The sequence below is a fragment of the Meriones unguiculatus genome, chromosome 8, assembly GCF_030254825.1.
Source record: "Meriones unguiculatus strain TT.TT164.6M chromosome 8, Bangor_MerUng_6.1, whole genome shotgun sequence".
Lineage (NCBI taxonomy): Eukaryota > Metazoa > Chordata > Mammalia > Rodentia > Muridae > Meriones > Meriones unguiculatus.
Window position 1 is genome coordinate 115,117,823 of NC_083356.1, and position 18,467 is coordinate 115,136,289.

Consider the following 18,467-nt stretch of genomic DNA (forward strand, 5'->3'; position numbering starts at 1 on the left):
AATGCTGCCGTACTTGTTGGTTTGAGCCTCAGTAGCCAATGTCATAGAGGCTCATGGGAGGGAGCTGATCTGTTTAAGGTGAATTAGCTCACTAACACTAAAGATGGAATTTAAAGATATCTTTTTCCTCTCCACTTTCTTACTATCCCGTAAGGAGAAAAGGGGGGAGGTTTAAAATGATACATTATGTAAAAGTTAATGGAAGGGAAAGCCTCCTGTCAATACCGCACTTCCTAAATGGTCTTGAATATAAAGAGACAAAAATTGAAATTAAATGAGCCACGAATGCAGCTTGAAAACTAGGAAAAGCGTATCAAAATTAAATTAAAAATAGGACACAAACATTAATAAGGATAAAAGCAAATATTTCTGGAATAGAAGACACAGAGAGGAATAGATACCAAGTCAAATCTCTTACTTTTCAGACAAGAACGATTTACTTAAATAGGTTATTCATGTCCAGCATGATGAAGGAGAAAATAAAGTACAAACTGGAGACAGCTCTGTCCTACCTACCCTTTCAAACTGCCAGTTGTGCTTTAGTACAAGCTCATCCTGTCCCTCCTGTGAAATGGCTGTATACTTAACATCAGGAACCTGGAACTATGCTGTACATTTGCTAAGATTGCTGCAACAAAGACCTACAGATATAGTGGCATAAACACTAGAAATGCAGTTCTTGAGCCTGGGGGCCTGAGGGAGGACCACGGCAATAAACCATCTCAGAGGATCTCTAAAAATGTTGCCTAGGTCTTTGAATTGCACCAACAACTTACAAATATTGAAATTTATTAAAAGAATTGGCAGTCACATTTGCCTGTAGTTGCATTGCTGAGCCCATAATAAACAATGCTAGTATATACCGCAGCTGCTTCCACTCTGGTCCTCTCTCTTTTGTGCTTTAATACGATTGATCGCTATTTTGATAGACAATCTGAAATTGCTGTCATTTCTCTACTAATGAACAGCTGCTTTCCTAATAACAAGCGCAAGCCCACACCTGTTATATGCCATTTTCCTAGGTAATGGCTTTTACTTTTAAAGTCAAATCATACTACAGGGTTTCTTTTTTCTGTTTATATTTTTTTAAAAATACTTTAAAAGGGTATTTACACTCAACACATTATATGACTCAAAGATATCACTCTCCTGAAGGTGATCTCTGCTGCCCATGAACAATTACTATAAGATTAGATTGATTATGCATAAATTCCGATCAGAACCTCAGAAAATTTGGAGAAAGATCTGGCAGTCTACATAATACTAATTCATGGTGTGGACTGTTCTTACCTCAGTATCAGTGTTAACTAAATACTCAAAGCCATGGTCCGAAGTTTTAGGAGAAATGGCACCAGCATCTCCTGGTCTGTAGTTGGGTTCTATGGAGAGACAAGAAGGCAGGATATGCACACATAGGTACAGATAGGGAATATAAGACTTGGCCCATGTCATGAGGAAACTGCAGGTCCTCGTACAAGCCCACTGCAAGCTAGAGAATCAGAGGCAACAACCTGGCTCAGTCTGTAGTAAAAGACCTTAGAACCAGAGAAGCTGATATGGTTCACTGTCCAAGGTCAAGTTCTTAAAAACTGGGATGCAAGTCTCTGAGTTTAGAGGCCAGAAAGTTAGTCCCAAAGAGAAGAAAAGGTGGTCCCAGATCTAAGGCAGAGAGAAAGAGAGAAAGCCAACTCTTTCATTTTCTACTTCATATGGAATAATAAGAAACCCAGAATAACTCAAACAATCCTCTAAAATAAAGATCTTCTGGAGGTATCTCCATCTCTGATCTCAAGATGTACTATAGAGCAACAGTAATAAAAGCTGCATGGTACTGACATAGAAACAGAATGGTGGATCAATGGAACCGAACAGAGGACCCAGAGATAAACCCACACACTTATGGACACCTGATCTTTGACAAAGATGCCAAAACCATACAATGGAAAAAAGATAGCATCTTCAACAAATGGTGCTGGTCTAACTGGATGTCTACATGTAGAAAAATGCAAATAGACCCATATTTATCATCCTGACACAGAAAACAACTTCATCTTCCTTTTTTTTTTTTAAAAAAAAAAAAAAAAAAAGCAGATGCTGAGACTTATGGCCAACTGTTGGGCAGAGTGCATGGAATCTTATGAAAGAAGTGGGAAATAGTAAGATCTGGAGAGGACAGGAGCTCCACAAGGAGAGCAACAGAACCAGAAAATCTGAGCACAGGGGTCTTTCCTGAGAGACATACTCCAACCAAGTACAATGCATAGAGATAACCTAGAACCCCTGCACAAATGTAGCCCATGGCAGTTCAGCGTCCAAGTGGGTTCCATAGTAACGGGAACAGGGACTGCCTCTGACAGGAACTGATTGGCTTGCTCTTTGATCACCTCCCCCTGAGAGGGGAGCAGCCTTACCAGGCCACAGAGGAAGATAATGCAGCCACTCCTGATGAGATCTGATAGGATCTGATAGGATCCAAAGGAAGGAGAGAAAGACCTCCCCTATCAGTGGACTTGGGGAGGGACATGCATGGAGAAAGGAGAGGAAAGGTAGAATTGGGAGGGGAGGTGGGAGGGGCTTATGGGGTGATACAAAGTGAATAAAGTGTAATTAGTAAAAATTAAAAAAAAAATAAAAAATTGCTCCACCCCTCTAGCCAACTAGCTGAGCTCCACCTCCCCATGGGGGACAGATCTTGCCCGTTAGTCTACCAGCTCACACCTATTCTCCTCTGAAACATTCGCAAAGGCATGCCCAGAAGTAGTGCTTTGCTGCTGCTCTGGGGACCTTGCCAAGTTGGCGCCCAAAATTAAGCATCACACCTGGTAATTTTTTTTTCTTGCAAATTCTCAAGCCCTACTGCAGATAGACTGAATCAGAAACAGACTTGGGATAGAGCCCAGAACTCTTTCTTTTAAAAAGCCCTCCAAGGGCTTTCCCATTCACTCAAGGGAGAGCTACAAGTCTGAAGTAAACGACTAGTCACAGGCAAGAAAAGGAGCCTCCCTTCCTCCAATATCGCCACAGAAATGTGCGTTAATACAAACACATACTTCCCGCTTCTAATTGGTATCTGGTTTAGCCAGTCTAGAACTACCTATCGCCATTCAATGAGTCATGTTCAGATTAGCTTGCGTTTTGCAACAGCAAGCAACAAGTCTTGCCAACTTTAGCCATCTCTCTTTCTGTCTTTCTTTCAAATTATCCTGTCTTTGTGACATCATCCTTCTTAACTGTGCAATCTAAGTTTCTTTCCATTTCTTTTCACACTGTTTTCAGACTTTATCTCACTTTTAAAATTTTTAACCTTGTTTTTATCAAAATAAAAATAGTCAGAGATTATGCATGTCAAGTGGAAGTGAACGTACCTCTGAGGATTACAGCAATGACTGATTTTTTCTGACTATTAAAGAAAGAAAAGAGAGAGGGAGGAAAGAAAGAAAGAAAGAAAGAAAGAAAGAAAGAAAGAAAGAAAGAAAGAAAGAAAGAAAGAAACAGAAATAGGAATAGATATTTGAAGGCTTCACCAAGTGTGCTGCAGGAAGGCTGCTCTTAACATCTGTCTTCTGCCATTATAGTGTGTAAATGGTGATATCTGCTGGTGAATAATGAGAGAGTCTGCTGGTTGGTCTTTGTCAAATGTGGCACAAGCTAGAGACACCGAGGAAAAGGAAATCTCAGCTGAAGATGTGGCTCCACTGCATTGGCTTGTGAGCATTCTGGCGTTTTCTTCATGAGTGATTAATGTGGGAGGGTCTAGGTGAGCCTGGGGTGTAGCCTGTCTTGCTATTTTGTGGGTTCTTCTCTCTTCCACCCTTTCAGCCCCCTAACACAAGACAAGAGAGAACAAAAGGGTAGAGAGGAAAAGAAAGAGATCCTGAATAAAGTCAGGGTTCGGAAAGGGGGCGACATTATATATTATATTATATTATATTATATTATATTATATTATATTATATTATATTATATTATTACTTCCTGCTGATTAGGGGGTGTCAAGTTCCTTTGGGCAGGTTTGATCTTCGCCAGCAGGATATCTAATTTCCTCTTGTTATTTTTTCTTCTTTGCACACGACTACTTAACAAACCACAACCAACAACAACAAACCAATAACCACAATCAGGGCTCTCCCACTTACATACTCTCTGAATAACCCCAGAATCCCAAACATCACACCATCGCAGAAGCTATCTTCACCTGGCAAAAATCACGCCTCAGCTAGAGCATGAAGCAAATCATAGTCAGCTGCTGGGAAGTAGTCCCACTTCCCCACACCTGGGATTAGAATGAAAGCATATTCTTATACCATTTCTTTTTTCTTTTCTTTTTTTTTTAAAGCAAAATTCCAAAATTCTCACTACACTGGGGTGTTTAGGAAAGCAAACTGAAGCAAGCCTCAGGACTAAGCCAGTAAGAAGCACTCCTCCATAGTCTCTGCCTGGGTTCCTGCCTCCAGCTTCCTGCCTTCCTTGAGTTCCTGTTTTCTCTAGATAATGGGATGGTGTGGAAGTGCAAGCAAAGTTAAAGTCTGTCCTCCCTCAGTTTCCTTTTGGTCATCATGTTTATCATAGCAACTGAGCGCATGTTAGAACAGCTAACTTAGAAACCAGCTAAGTAAGAAATAGGTAGACAGGTCATTTTATTTATCATGATAAAAATAAAACGTAGTCTCAGAAATCACTCATTTCATCAGCCTCATGAGGGCTGGCATGTTCTGTGTTTATATTTTGGGTCCAGGTATGTTTCTTTGTAAATTTTAATACCAACCCAGTAGAAAATAGAAATGGAGGGAATTTTTTTCTATTTTTTTAATATAGTCACCTGAATGTTCTTATTTTAAATTGTAGGGTTATTCTCTCAGAAGAAAACTATTTCAGAAATAATTATCTTCACATAGAAGCCAAACAAATAACCTATTGTGAAACTGAAATGTCATTGGTGATCCAAGCTCATAACAACAAACAATAAATATTGCTGCTATTTTCTGATCCTTGGTGAATGAGATAAATTAATACCCATTTTTTTCTTTAAAGTATGCAGTTTCTTTTGTGGCAGAATTTCTTTATGCTATATAGTGAACTGTATTTTAAATTATAAGAAAATATTTTTGAAGAGAAAAAGAGGGTGTTTTGTTTGTTTGTTTTAAAAAAAGAGTTACATTTTTTAAAACATGTCTTTCTTAACCTTATTTTCAGAGGTTTAAAGTTTTTCTTTGTGAACTGAGTATAAAACAGTACTTGGAATTTTAAAGAAATATCATGATCGCTTCAGAATACACGCCTCAGACTCCAGAGAAGTAACCTACTTTTCCATAATTTTTTTTGGCCCTGAGGACTGAGGAGGCACCGTCCCCTGACAGTCCCCGTATTGTTCCTTAGTTTCAAGCAAGGTACACACGGGGAGAGAGTGGAGTCTGGCCAGTCCTCCGGCAGGCATAGGGGACAAGGAAGAGTTTGTGAAGGCTTGTTCTGCACTCGCTGGGGGTAGCTCAGCCCTCCTCAGCTCCTGATGCATTTTCTAGGCAGAGATTACAACCTGGCTGAAGTGACTGTCGCTAGGAACCATGCTTCTAGGTAAGTCACAGAGCTCACGGAGGGCTGCTGCTTTGTTCTAAGTGATGGGAGGACACCTCCGTCTGTGTGCTTGGTTTTGCTTTTATTTCCCAGGCTTGCGAGGTCTCAAGCAGTGCCAGACAGTGCTATAATTAGTACTATTTATCCTGCCAGACTTTCGGTGATAAGATTCACTTAGAACAACCTTAGAAATGTGTATCTCTAACCCTGGTTAGCATTTGACCTCTATTTCTAAGATTCCCTTTACAGAAAGCATATTTTTTGGGATTTAGTTTATAGCTTTCAGAGACAACAGAGTCCTCAATATATAAATGTAAAAATTACTTTTTTAGAAAAAAAATACAGCAGGTTCATCTATGTTATTCACAAGATCCGGAGTGTCTTTGAAAAGGAGCGGTTTGCATGTCTGTCTTATTAGTATTGTGACCCTCAATTAGTATTGGTGACCCTCAAAAGTGTGTCTTACGCAATCTAAAAACGTTTTGAAAGTCAACATCAGCACGCGTCAGCCTTCTCAGAACTCTGATGAGAATTTCCTGAGATCATCTCACATAGGTGTTTTTCCTGTTGAGGAGAAGGGCATAATTAACTTACAGCTCCTCTGGATGCTTCATAAACATTTTTAAATGCTTCATTGGTAACTGTTCCTTTTGTTAGTACTGCAAAACACTGGCTGGCTTTTATGGTTTAGATTATTTATTTGGAAAAAATCAGCGTTTTTCTAGCAGATTATATCAGCTAGTAAAGGCTACACGAACCTCTGAAATCCCTAGGACACTGATTGAAGCCATCTGTAGTTATTAGGCTTTGCAGTTGCACACTGGCAATCGCATACATGACCTGACTTGTTGGAGCAATTCCAGCTTCAGTGTTGGAGACATTAAGAATGCGCCTGTCAGGAGTGGCTGACAACACATTTGGGATCCAGTTAACTATGCGAGTGGCTTGTTATTTGACATATTGTCAAAATGTTTTAGATATGAGGGTTTAATTTTTTGTTGTCTTCTCAAGCTTATCCTAGCTGGGAAAGCACACTAAAATAAAGACAAAGACTCCTTTAGAATTGGAAGGCCACCTTTTAATCTTGACTCTGTACGTTGCCCCCAACCACTGGGTAACCACTGTTATAAAATTATTTCTTCAGTTTTACCGTCTTGTTGCTGTTTAACTCTGCCCTCTCTGTCCGCTTTCCTGTCATGGCAGGGGTGGGTAGACATGTGTAAATTACTTTAGAAATTTTACACACAAGCTTCTGGAAAAGCACTTTTATAAAGTAGTCACCATTTTCTTAATCGTTTCCAAAAGCTCTAATGCATGCTTGTTTCAAGCCATCAGTCAGAAAATTGCGGCCGATACCCACCTCAAAAGCATTTGTTAAGGGGGGTTCGGTTCAGGTCATCTCTAAAGTAACTTCTTCCATGAAAAGTATCAAAACATTTTCACCTCATTTTCAGGACCTGTTCCTTTGCCTAAAATTGCCTCCGTTTGCTTGACCTTTAGAAGCCTGTACACTTGAGCCGATGCTCATTTCAAGGTGACAAAGGTGGGAAAGACAGGAGTCTGAGTCCTCTCTCCTCAGCTTCCAAGGAGTGTCCTTTCTGCACGCATCTCCTCTAGAGATGAGACAACATGGGCCTTTGCCATCAGGATTATACGGGCTGTGTTTGGGAAGTGTTGCATGGAGTGCTGTACCCTGAAAGCCAGCGACCACCAATAGTAGGCAGTTTATTGTCTTAGGAAATTATCAACCACTGTCTTCTCTCTGGACATGCCATACTTTCTAAGATTATAGGTGCATTATGGGTTTTCCGAAGTTAATTGCGTCCGTTTTCCAGTAAAGCGAGTGAATGACTTTCCTGTATGAAGTCTGAGCTGACCAGAGCTAACTCTGAATTATGGCTGTGATTACTTCAATGGTTGGGCATATTGACCTCTGGGCGTCAAAGGTTTTACTTTATGCTGCCCGTGAAAGAAGCGTTTGTGAATTCATTTCTGTCTTCTATTCATTCCTTGCTTCAAATGAGCCACGGTGTGGTGCAGTGTCTGAGCATTACATAAACTCACTTATTCTTGGCCACGTAGCTTCGGGAATATGCAAACAGGCCTGAAAGAAGTGGAACAGTGAATGTCTTCACAGGCAGGAAACCTAATATTTACACAACAGTCAACAGGGGATGGTCAGTAAGGTGGCTGGTGACTAAGTTTTCTTGTTCTCACTGAATGGAGGCTAGCATCCTCCCTCACAGGGCTCACTTGTGTCGGAACGTTCAGCAGGAGCGGTCTGCAGGACAGCTGTGACAGGGGCGTTTTGACAGCAGAGGCTCCCTTCTGTGCGCTGCTCCACATGGACCGCCCTTGCAGTCTCCTGGCCCTTGTCAACATGCTTTCTCCGTGTATTCATGCTAACATCTACATGACTGCAGAGACTCGGCAACATCCTCCACACATCCACACTTAAACACACTGAAAACGTTAAACTGAGATCCAGAATCCCTCATCCCTGATCACACAGTCATTGGCAATGGGCAGTAGGCAGGTGTGAGGGTCAGAGGAACAGAGGTAGAATGTGTGCATCGCGTTACCCCCACAGGACGAAACTTCACCGGGGGGTTAGCAAGTCTTACTTTTCTCATGTGTAAAACATTCATGTAAAGCATACATGTGTGTATGAACAGACATGTGGCGTGTCTGCAGGATTAGAGTTTCATGGGAGATGCTTAAGAAAAAAAATGTATCTAAGGAGATTCCTTAGGAGGGTTGTATATGTAACAAAACAAAAAGTAGGAAAATACTGATGTAGATAAGGGCGAGAAAGGAGGGACTTTGGAAGCCTACGAATATGAGGATGTATATTTTTTGTGTCTCTAAACTATTTCAGGGTTGGGCTTGATTTAGGAACTCTATTTAAAAAGCAGCACTTGCATTCTATCAAATAATTTCAAGTATCAGCCGAGCAGTTACTCTTTCCTAATTTTGAGTGAAGAAGAGGGAAGTGCTTGAGAACGAGATGTACTTTTGTGCGGATCACAGCCTCACTGCTCACTCATTCTCCAACCGTCCAGTCCGCAAATCATTTGCCCCCTAGGGGCCTCAGTTTCCATGTGTTTGGATTACTTGGGGATCATAACGTCTGTTTGTCATAATTCCAAGGCTCATAAGGATTAATCAAAATAACGTCTGAAAAAGCTTCTGTTTGTCACCCAACAAATGGTGAATGCATGCTGGTTAGTAAGAGGAATGTTGTATAATGCATCATTTCATATCATTTCCAGGTTTTTAAAGTTTCATAAAAGTGAAGACTATATCAGAAAGTTAAGAGTATAAGTATCCTCCCTCTGCCATGCTTGCAGACAGGAGCCTAGCTTTACTGTCTTCTGAGAGGCTTCATCCAGCAGCTGATAGAAACAGATGCAGAGACCCACAGCTAAACAATGGGCCTAGCTTGAGGAGTCTTGTGGAAGAGTTGGGAGGAAGGATTGAGGGAACCTGAAGGGTCAAGGATACCAGAAGAAGACCTACAGAGTAGACCGACCTGGGCCAGTGGGGGCTCCAAGAGACTAAACCACCACCAAAGAGCATGCATGGACTGGATCTAGACCCCCTACAGCTAAGTAGCAGATGTGTAGCTTAGTCATCATGTGGGGCCCCTAACAATGGGAGTAGGGGCTATCTCTGACTCTGTTGCCTGCCTTTGGTCCCTTGCTACCTGGGCTGCCTTGTCTGGCCCCAGTGGAAGAGGATGCACTTAGTCCTGTTGTGACTTGAGATACCTAGGTGGGTTGATACTCTTGGGGGGACTCCCCTTCTCTAAGGATAAGGGGATGGGAAAAGGGGAAAGGGGCTATGAGAGTGGGACTGGGTGGAGAAGAAGGAGGGGATCAGGCTATAAAGTGATTAAATAAATACATTAATGGAACATAAAAAAATAATAAAAAGTGCTTTTAAAAAGGAGTATTAGTATTTATGAAGGATAGAGATTCCACCAAAGTGCTAATATTGAAATAATGAAAGACATAATCCTAATATTCTGTGAAGCCAGTGACACATGCCTGTTGATATAAACTTAAAGCAGAATCAAACATGACTGAAGCCTTAATATCTTGTGATTCTGGTCCTGGGCCTTACGGTTCGCTGAGATCTTCTCTTCACACACCACATCACACGTAACTGTCTTATTTCTTTCTGTGCCATGGAAGTAGGTGCTAATTACTGGTCACATCTTTTGCGGGTTTGGTCTAGAATTAGCATTACTTCACTCTGTAGAGATGGTCTTTACCTTCAGCTGTTCTGGCATGCATTAAATCACGGGATTAAACAGCTAATTGAAAGGAAATAATGTGTATTTCAACCATGAGAAATCTCATGAGGTAGATGAATTTAAGTTTTATTAAAACCCTGTAAAAAGTTTTATTTTATTTTTTGAATGTCCACAAATATGGCCTCCTTCTTTCTCTCCCTCTTTGCTGTTTTTTTTTTTTTCTATTTTTGTGATGGCCACCTGCCAATATTTCTTTTCCTGGTTAATTTGCTTTCTTTTGCTTGGTAAAATTAACACTGTCACTTCCACTGATGAAAGTCCAACAGGAAAGGAAGGTGAATTAATTATGAGCATTGTGATATGGCAGATAGAATAACCCTTCTGAATGGAATAACGCATTCTCACTTGCCTATTGGCTTATCTAATTTGTTGGTAATTTATCTTCTCAACCATGTTTTGACTTTCCTATGAGAAAGTCATTTAATAATAAATAGCCATAGAGAAATGTTTTCTGTAGCACAGTAGGCTTTGTCAATTATTTCCTTAGTAAGAGAAAGCAGCCATTTGGGGATCAAAATTAAGAGAATGTTGTGTGCAGGTAACACACTTATCCAGCATAAATGGCCCCACGAGTAGTAGAGTATAAAATAGCACCAGAGAGACAATACTCAAGGTGTCTTAGCTTTCCAGGGAGCTGAGAGATTCTCTGGGTAGACACAACCCTGAATTTCAAAACTGTATGAGAAACCAGGGGCTTTGTTTATTATAAAATATATGGGCACCAATTCTTTAAATGTTATACTCTAAGAGGATTTAGGGGAACATTTCTTTCTTTTTTTTTTCTTTAAGATCTCTGACTTTTAGCAATCTGGTGCTTTCTCAGACAACTAGGAATAGCGCTTCCTCAAGATCCAGCCATACCACTCCTAGGCATATACCCAAAAGAGGCTCAAGTACACAAAAAGGACATTTGCTCAACCATGTTTGTAGCAGCTTTATTTGTAATAGCCAGAAGTTGGAAACAACCCAGATGCCCCTCAACTAAAGAATGGATGCAGAATTTGTGGTACATCTACACAATGGAATACTACTCAGCAATGAAAAATAAGGAAATCATGAAATTTGCAGGTAAATGGTGGGACCTGGAAAGGATCATCCTAAGTGAGTTGTCCCAGAAGCAAAAAGACACACACAGTATATGCTCACTCATATAGACATGCAACGTAGGACCGACCCACTGGAATCTGTGCATCTAGAGAGGCCGAGCAGGAGAGAGGACCCTGGCTAGAGTTTTCGATCCTCATCCTGAGGGGCAGGGAGGATGGACATCAGAGGAAGAAGAAAATAGGAAACAACCTAGAAACCTGCTACAGAGGGCCTCTGAAAGCCAGAAGAAGAAATCAGGAAACAAACTAGGAACATACCACAGAGGGCCTCTGAAAGCCTCTGCCCTGAAGACTATCAAAGCAGATGCTGAGCCTGATGGCCAACTCTCGGGCAGAGTGAATGGAATTTTGTGTAGGAAGTGGGAAATAGTGGGAGCTGGAGAGGACGGGGTCTCCACAAGGAGAGCAACAGAACAAGAAAATTTGAACACAGGGAACTTCCCAGAGACTCATACTCCAACCAAGGACTATTCATGGAGATGACCTGGAACCCCTGCGCAGATGTAGCCCATGGCAGATCGGTGTCCAGGTGGATTACCTAGTAATGGGAAGAGGGACTGCCTCTGACATAATCTGATTGGCCTGATCTTTGATCACCTCCCCCTGAGGGGGGAGCAGCCCTACCAGGCCACAGAAGAGGACAATGCAGCCACTTTTGACGAGAACTGATAGACTAAGATCAGAAAGGAGAGGAGAACCTCTCCTATCAGTGGACTTGGGGAGGGGCATGCATGCAGAAATCGGAGAGAGGGTGGGATCGGGAGGGGAGGAGGGAGATGCTTATGGGGGGATATAAAATTAATAAATTGTAATTAATAAAAAATAAGATCTCTGACTTTTATTTATTTTTTTGTATGTTTTGAAATTTTTTTTAGTTCATGATCATTTTTTATTCTTTATTAATTATACTTTATTCACTTTGTATCCCCCCTGTGATTCCCTCCCTCCTCCTGTCCCAATCCCTCCCTTCCTCCACCCTCTGCATGCATGCCCTTCCCCAAGTCCACTGATAGGGGAGGTCTTCTTTTAACTTCCTTCTGATCCTAGTCAATTAGGTCTCATCAGGAGTGGCTGCATTGTGTTCTTCTGTGGCCTGGTAATGCTGCTTCCCCCTCTGGGGGAGGTAATTAAAGAGCAGGCCAATCAGTTCATATCAGAGACAGTCCCTGTTCCTATTACAATGAAACCCACTTGGCCCTGGGCTACATCTGTGCAGGGGTCTTAGGTTATCTCCATGCATAGTCCTGGGTTGGAGTATCAGTCTCAGGAAAGACCCCTGTGCTCAGATTTTTTGGTTCTGTTGCTCTTCTTGTGGGGTTCCTGTCCTCTCCAGATCTTACTATTTCCCACTTCTTTCCTAAGATTCCCTGCACTCTGCCCAAAGGTTGCCCATAAGTCTTAGCATCTGCAATGATAGTCTGCAGGGCAGAGCCTTTCAGCGGTCCTCTGTGTCAGGCTCCTGACTTGGGGGGAACGTTTCTTACTTTGAGAAGCCATTAGGCTGGAAAGTTGGGTTAGGAAGTCATACCTATTAAATGATAGCTGGAAAGTTCAAGAACACAGCAGAGATCCTCTAATGCACGCATAATGGTCTCAGGTCTACCCACTGCCACTGCCATGCTCGCGAAAGAATCCAAGAGACTTAAAAACAGGAGAAGACCAAGATTTTAGAAAAATGTTAAGGTTTGAAACAGATCTCCTTTGACCACTGAGTGCTGAGATAATTTCCCAAACCTGGATGGCTGAAAGAAATTCCTCAGTTATTTAGAATAACTCTCAGAGACAGGAACTTGGAAATACAACCTCATGAAACATTAATATGGTATCTTTTGTGCATTAAAAAAAAAAAAGGTAAAGTGACTTTACAAGGTAAAGTTGTCTCACCCGGGAGAGCTGGGATCAGAACACGATTTTCTTCCCATTGTTTACCCTGCGGCCCTTTGTTTCAAGCCAGGTGGCCGAGGACCCTGACCTGTGACAGGCTCTAATCCTGTGAGCTGTGACAGGCTCTAATCCTGTGATGCGTGGTCACTAAATCCCACTGCTCTGGCCTTGATTATATTTGCACTTCTGTTGGCAATCCAAGATCTCTCTCTAGGACTTACTCTACTAATTTACTCACAAATTAGTAGAGCCAGACCTATGACCCCTTCTTAAAAAAAAAAAAAAACAACTATTTTTAATTCTGCTCATTCTTAGACTTTTTCCAATTTTCTGTGGAAATATTTCAAAGTACTTTGAAGAAGCATTACCAATTACTCGTTATTCATTCAGGAAGAATAGCATGGCCTTAGATAATGTGGCAAGGCCCAGGCTAGTCTAAATTTGCTCACTAGCTGGGGAACAATTGCCCCTGCTGGTCACGTATTAGCTTTGGTTTCTTGTTCTTTATGGCTCTCTTGGGTCATTTAGGATCCTGTAAGACACTAGGGGAAATGGAGATGGTTTGATAATTGATTTGTTCCTGCTCTGTCAGTTCTAAATCTCATACAAAGTAGCAGAGCCCAAACCTATTCTATGATATATTGAACACGCATCTGACCAAACATTCAAGACATGATCAGTTCAGATTTTCAAACATAATTTAATGGTCTCTGCCCAGAGATGTGGGTGACATATTTCAAAAAGATGAGATATCAACCACAGATGTAGAGGTGCTTTCCCCTTCTGTTCCTGAAAGAGAAAGGAGAGGGTGTAATTGCCCTCTCTGCTGACTAAGGGCTGAAAGGAGGCTGGAACCAAGGCCACTCTACAGGAGATGACTTTCTAGAAAGACGGCATGTAGAAAGCCACAAGGAGAGCAGCTGTGAGAAGCTCCTCAGGCTTTTCCCTTCATCCTCCTTTTGGGTGATTGTGCCTTTCACATTAGCGGAACACAACCTGAAGCCACGAGTGTTGCGATACAGGGCAGGAGGGGACCTGTCATCTATATCACACAGAAGGAATATTAGGACAGAAAACGCATGTGGGACCAGACACCTATCAGCATGCTTAGTTTCCTGACATCATCAGAGAACATCCTGTTTGAATCATACTTAATTTGAATAATCCCTGATGGAAGTGCCTTTCTGCTGAATATTTGGCTCTAGAGATGGAGTTTGGATTTTTTTCTAGCTGTTTTCTTTCAACTCAGGATCCTTAATGCAATATTTTTTAATGGTGACGTAAAACAATAGAATTCTATCAGCTCCTGAAAGTTGTACCTCCAATTGTGGTACTTTGTTTTGACATTTATTTTAATGGTCTTCAGAATTCTGTGGTATCAACAAACATGGGTTACAGCCATCTGTGGGCTTCTCTACAGGCAGTTCTACCTGTGGGTTCTGAATAAAGTGGTTTCTATTTTTCTGTGGATTTAGACAGGAAAAGATCATTGCTTTAGTAACTTCCTCAACAAAATTTCATTGGGTACCAATTATAAACCAGACCCTGTTAGATGGGTCCTGAGACTATCAAGGTTAGCAAACAGAAGATAAGAGACTCCTGCTCTTAAACACCTTATAACTTTTTTCCTATAAAAATATAACTTTTGAGACTTTAAGAACTCTCTCAAGTATCCTCAGTCTTCTCATCCACATGTGAAGGTAGCTGAGAGAGTCCACACTACAATTTCTAATGCTGTGTTCAATTCTGAAGAGTACAGTTAAGAGCTAAATAAGTGAACTACAATTATGGTCTTATGATTACTAGTAACATCCACTATTTCTGAGTCTCAGTTGAAAGTTGGTATCTGTAGGACTTGGTAAATTAATGGGATATCTTAATGTTCAGAAGGTTCTTCATGTAGCTGCTAAGCAGACACACAAATAACTTTGATGACAAGGTAAATGGGATAGTAAATGATGGTATTGTTTTGGAAGAGGGAAAGTGATGGAGTAATAACCACAGCACCCAATTTTCTGGCTGCTCAGGCAAGCCACCTCAAGCCCCACTCTTAGTAATGTGCCTTAATAGGAGTCTCAAAAGTACTCTCCTGTAAAGGCAATATCTCACAGAATCCATTAGTAGCACAAACTGTTCAGCAGTTTAAAGCACACATGAAACAGTTCCAGGTGTTGTTTGGGAGAAACTACAAGGACCTGAATTAGGATGCTCTGTAGAAATAATAATTTCAGAGCTCGTTGTGTATGTCCTTTTAACAGCGCTATTTGTCTTGTAGTTTGGAAAGATATTCACTGAATCTGTGAAAAGGTAAAACAGTAAGCATGAAAAATTTGTTCTACTAGGGGACTGGAAAGATAGCTTGGCAGCTAAGAGCACGGGCTACTCTTCCAGAAGATCCAGGTTCAATTCCCAGCAGCCACATGGTATCTGATGACCATATATAACTCCAGTTATAGGGGAATTCTTAACCCCTTCTGACCTCTGCAGACACTGCACACACAGTGGTGCTCAGACATACACACAAACATAATACTCATAACACATAAATTAAAAATAAGAGAGAAAAGCTGCTCTACGAGTAGTTGGTATTGTTCATGTACCAACAGTTGTGAACCCACACTCTCTACAGCTTACTCAGAAGGTCAGTGTCCTTATCATGCTTCTAAATCTATACATTAAAATGTTTTCTTGTCTTTTTATACAATGAAAGAGAAGCTCAACATTTGTGTATTTTTAAATAGGACAGAAAACATATCCAGTGAGGTACTTTGTAATTTTCTAAATAATAGGAGGAAACATTCCTTTGGTTTTTATTATCTTTCTGACTTTTCCCCTCTTCATTTTTAGAGAAAATATGTCTGTGATAAAGATGAGGAGAAAGAATCCAACTTTCCGTGACTACAACAAAATACCTGAGATAATTTGGCTCGTGGTTGTGAAGTTTGCAATCAGTTGTCCTCTTTGCTTTGAGCCTTTGGAATACAGCTGTTATTGTGGTGGGAATATTTGAAAAAACAAAACCCTGGCCAGGCAAAAGATTCAGTGAGAAGCCTGAGCCCCACTGTGTTCTTCTATACATATACCCCATGACCTAAAGACCTCTTATAAGACCCCACATATTAAAGATTGCACCATCTTCTAGTAGCACCACGCTGGGCTCAAGCCTTCAAAGAGAGCACTGATTCTGACCAACTTTTATTAGTAGAGCAATCTTGTTTATGTTCACCTGATGCTCAAAGCCTATCCCCTTATTTCTGACTGACAATGCGCAGGTACTGAGTGATCAAAGAACTTTCTACAAGAGTCTTGTCCATCTGCATAGATCCATGTTTGGAATTTCCCACAAAGAGTGAGATGAATGTCAGGAACTGTTTTACTATAGGGTTTTTGTATTTCTCTTTTCATATATGCTGAATGGGTTGGGTTGTTTCTGGGCTGTGCTATATCTATAGGGCTAAGCAACAGTATAAACATATATTTTATTCAGTGAGTTACCTAACATTATATATTCATTGAATAGAACATTGTGCTTAATGTTTTGTTCAGTCTCCAGACACTTTTAGTAAGACCTCTCTATATAAAGCAATGATTTTTGTTCATTGTTCAAAAAAGGTAGAACCTATATTTTTAGACGTTTTAGATAACTCAGTCTTCCGATTAACATTTTTAAAATTGAGTTTCACTGGTTTATAATTAGAGGTTCTTCTCCTTGGTAAATTTTTGAGTATTTTGTTTCAAAATGTAACTCTTGTACTATGAAAAATAAGTTTAGTCTACTTTGGTTTACTAATTTTGAAGGCAAACCCCATAATTGGGTCATTGGCTAGGCTTCCTCGAATGGTCAGGCATTGGAAAAAAAACATGACTCTGAAGACATGAAAGTCAGAATTATATAAACAACCATAGGGTTTTCTCTATGTTGCACCATTAATTAATGAGTCTTTTTTTTTTCTGAGTGATGTCCGTGGCTAAGGGAAACAGCATAGTTTCCTCGTGTTTGCCATGTTGATGCTGAAGATAACACTAATGCATTTGTCTTAATTAATACTTACATCCTGTCAGGCTGTGGCTGTTTCAGTTGTCCAGGGAATTTGCCTCCCACCTGTCCGGTAAGACAAGGAAAGGTTTGCTTCTCAGTCATCACACTGTAGTGCTGTGGCACATCCGTTCAAAGACGACTCATACTGCGGTGGAGATGCCACGAAGGCTTTGTCTCTGGGTTTCTCATTTCTCCGGTTGCCGGTTTGCCTTGCTCCTGACACAGGCAATGAAGCATCCACCCAGTGGAACCACTGTAAGCCTCTGATATAAACAGATGTCTGAAAGAGGCAGCACGGCACTTTCAAAATGGCAGAATCACTCTTTCGGTGATAAAATCCTCTGTGCTTCGCTCTGAGCTCACACGTGAAATCTGCCATGTTGTCCTGGTGGCATTTAGCAGCACCTGTTACCTGGACATCTTTTTTCATCTGACTTCAAGTGTTCCTCATCTTGAATAATGCATATTATGTTCTCTCATATGCACCTACTTTTGTGATTTCCTTTGAATAAAAACAAACCCTACCCACCAAGGGAGCATTCTCCATCATCCAGTGTCCTAACTATGGAGTCCAAGAAAGTAGAGCCAATGCGAATCAGAATTCCCTTTCTCATGCTTCAAGCACACTTCTCACCTCCTATATTAGTCTGGTTTCTGTTGCTGTCGCAAAATACTGGACACTAAGGGTTTTGTAGTGAAAAGATTTTCTGTTTAGCTCACAAGTTTTGAAAGCTGGAAGTCTAATACTGAGCATTAGCTCAGCCTTCAAGTAAGCACCCTACCCACCCCCACTGGCTGTGTCATAGCAGGAGGAAGAAGCAGACCCAAGCAGAAGGAACCACTTGGCCTCACTTTAGAGCTTCCCACTGAGAGCCTCATTAATCCCTCTAAAGGGATGCCTCCTTGACCTAACCACCTTCCACTAAGCCCTGCCTCTTAAAGGCCCCACCACATCATCACTGGTATACTGGACGCCAAATTTCCAGACCAGAGCAGGTGAAACCACAACTCCTCCCCAAATGTATACATGGGAACAGCCTTTTCGGGTATGATCTCTCTCTGCTTCTTCATTCTCGTAGCATTTTTACAGAACTTTTGAAACTTGTGTATAGTGAACATAGTAAATGCATGACTATAAACAGAAGTTTTCCCTGCTTTCAAAAGATTGTTGAAATCAACTGTCTGTGAACAGCATGCACATGAGCTCCGGCTCACACGTGCCCCAGCAGCATGTGATAACAGCCTACCGCGTGCCAGACTCCATGCTAAGCAGCCACTGGGTTCCTAACAGTGAAAATCCTTTTTTCATACATGGCCTGGCAGAGTGACACCAGGAAAAGCAAAGGCACAAAACTGAAGAATATAGTGATCTCATCATTGGAATTATGTTCCAATGAAGTTTTGAGTTAATCTGAGTATCACTTTTTTTTTTTTAAGTGAAGCATGCTTGCCATCACATGTGGAAGACCTTTTGGGCCACCCACACACCACTGCGTCACGGAGGTGAGTCCTGTGCCTGGTGCAGACACAGCTCGGCCACTCATGATCT

At 41.2% G+C, this 18,467-nt stretch overlaps 1 protein-coding gene across 7 annotated transcripts in view; it reads left to right on the forward strand.

The window, feature by feature from the left end:
• Znf385b (zinc finger protein 385B) overlaps positions 1 to 18,467 on the forward strand; it is a 383,942-nt gene that overhangs the window by 186,795 nt on the left and 178,680 nt on the right. Inside the window, exon 1 of one of the 7 annotated variants that reach the window (XM_060390404.1) lies at positions 5,426 to 5,571. The exons of the other annotated variants lie outside the window; for them this stretch is intronic. Coding sequence (XP_060246387.1) covers positions 5,562 to 5,571 — 10 coding nt within the window. The 5' untranslated portion in view covers positions 5,426 to 5,561. Of the gene's footprint in view, positions 1 to 5,425; positions 5,572 to 18,467 lie in introns of those variants that run through there. 7 annotated transcript variants of the gene reach the window in all.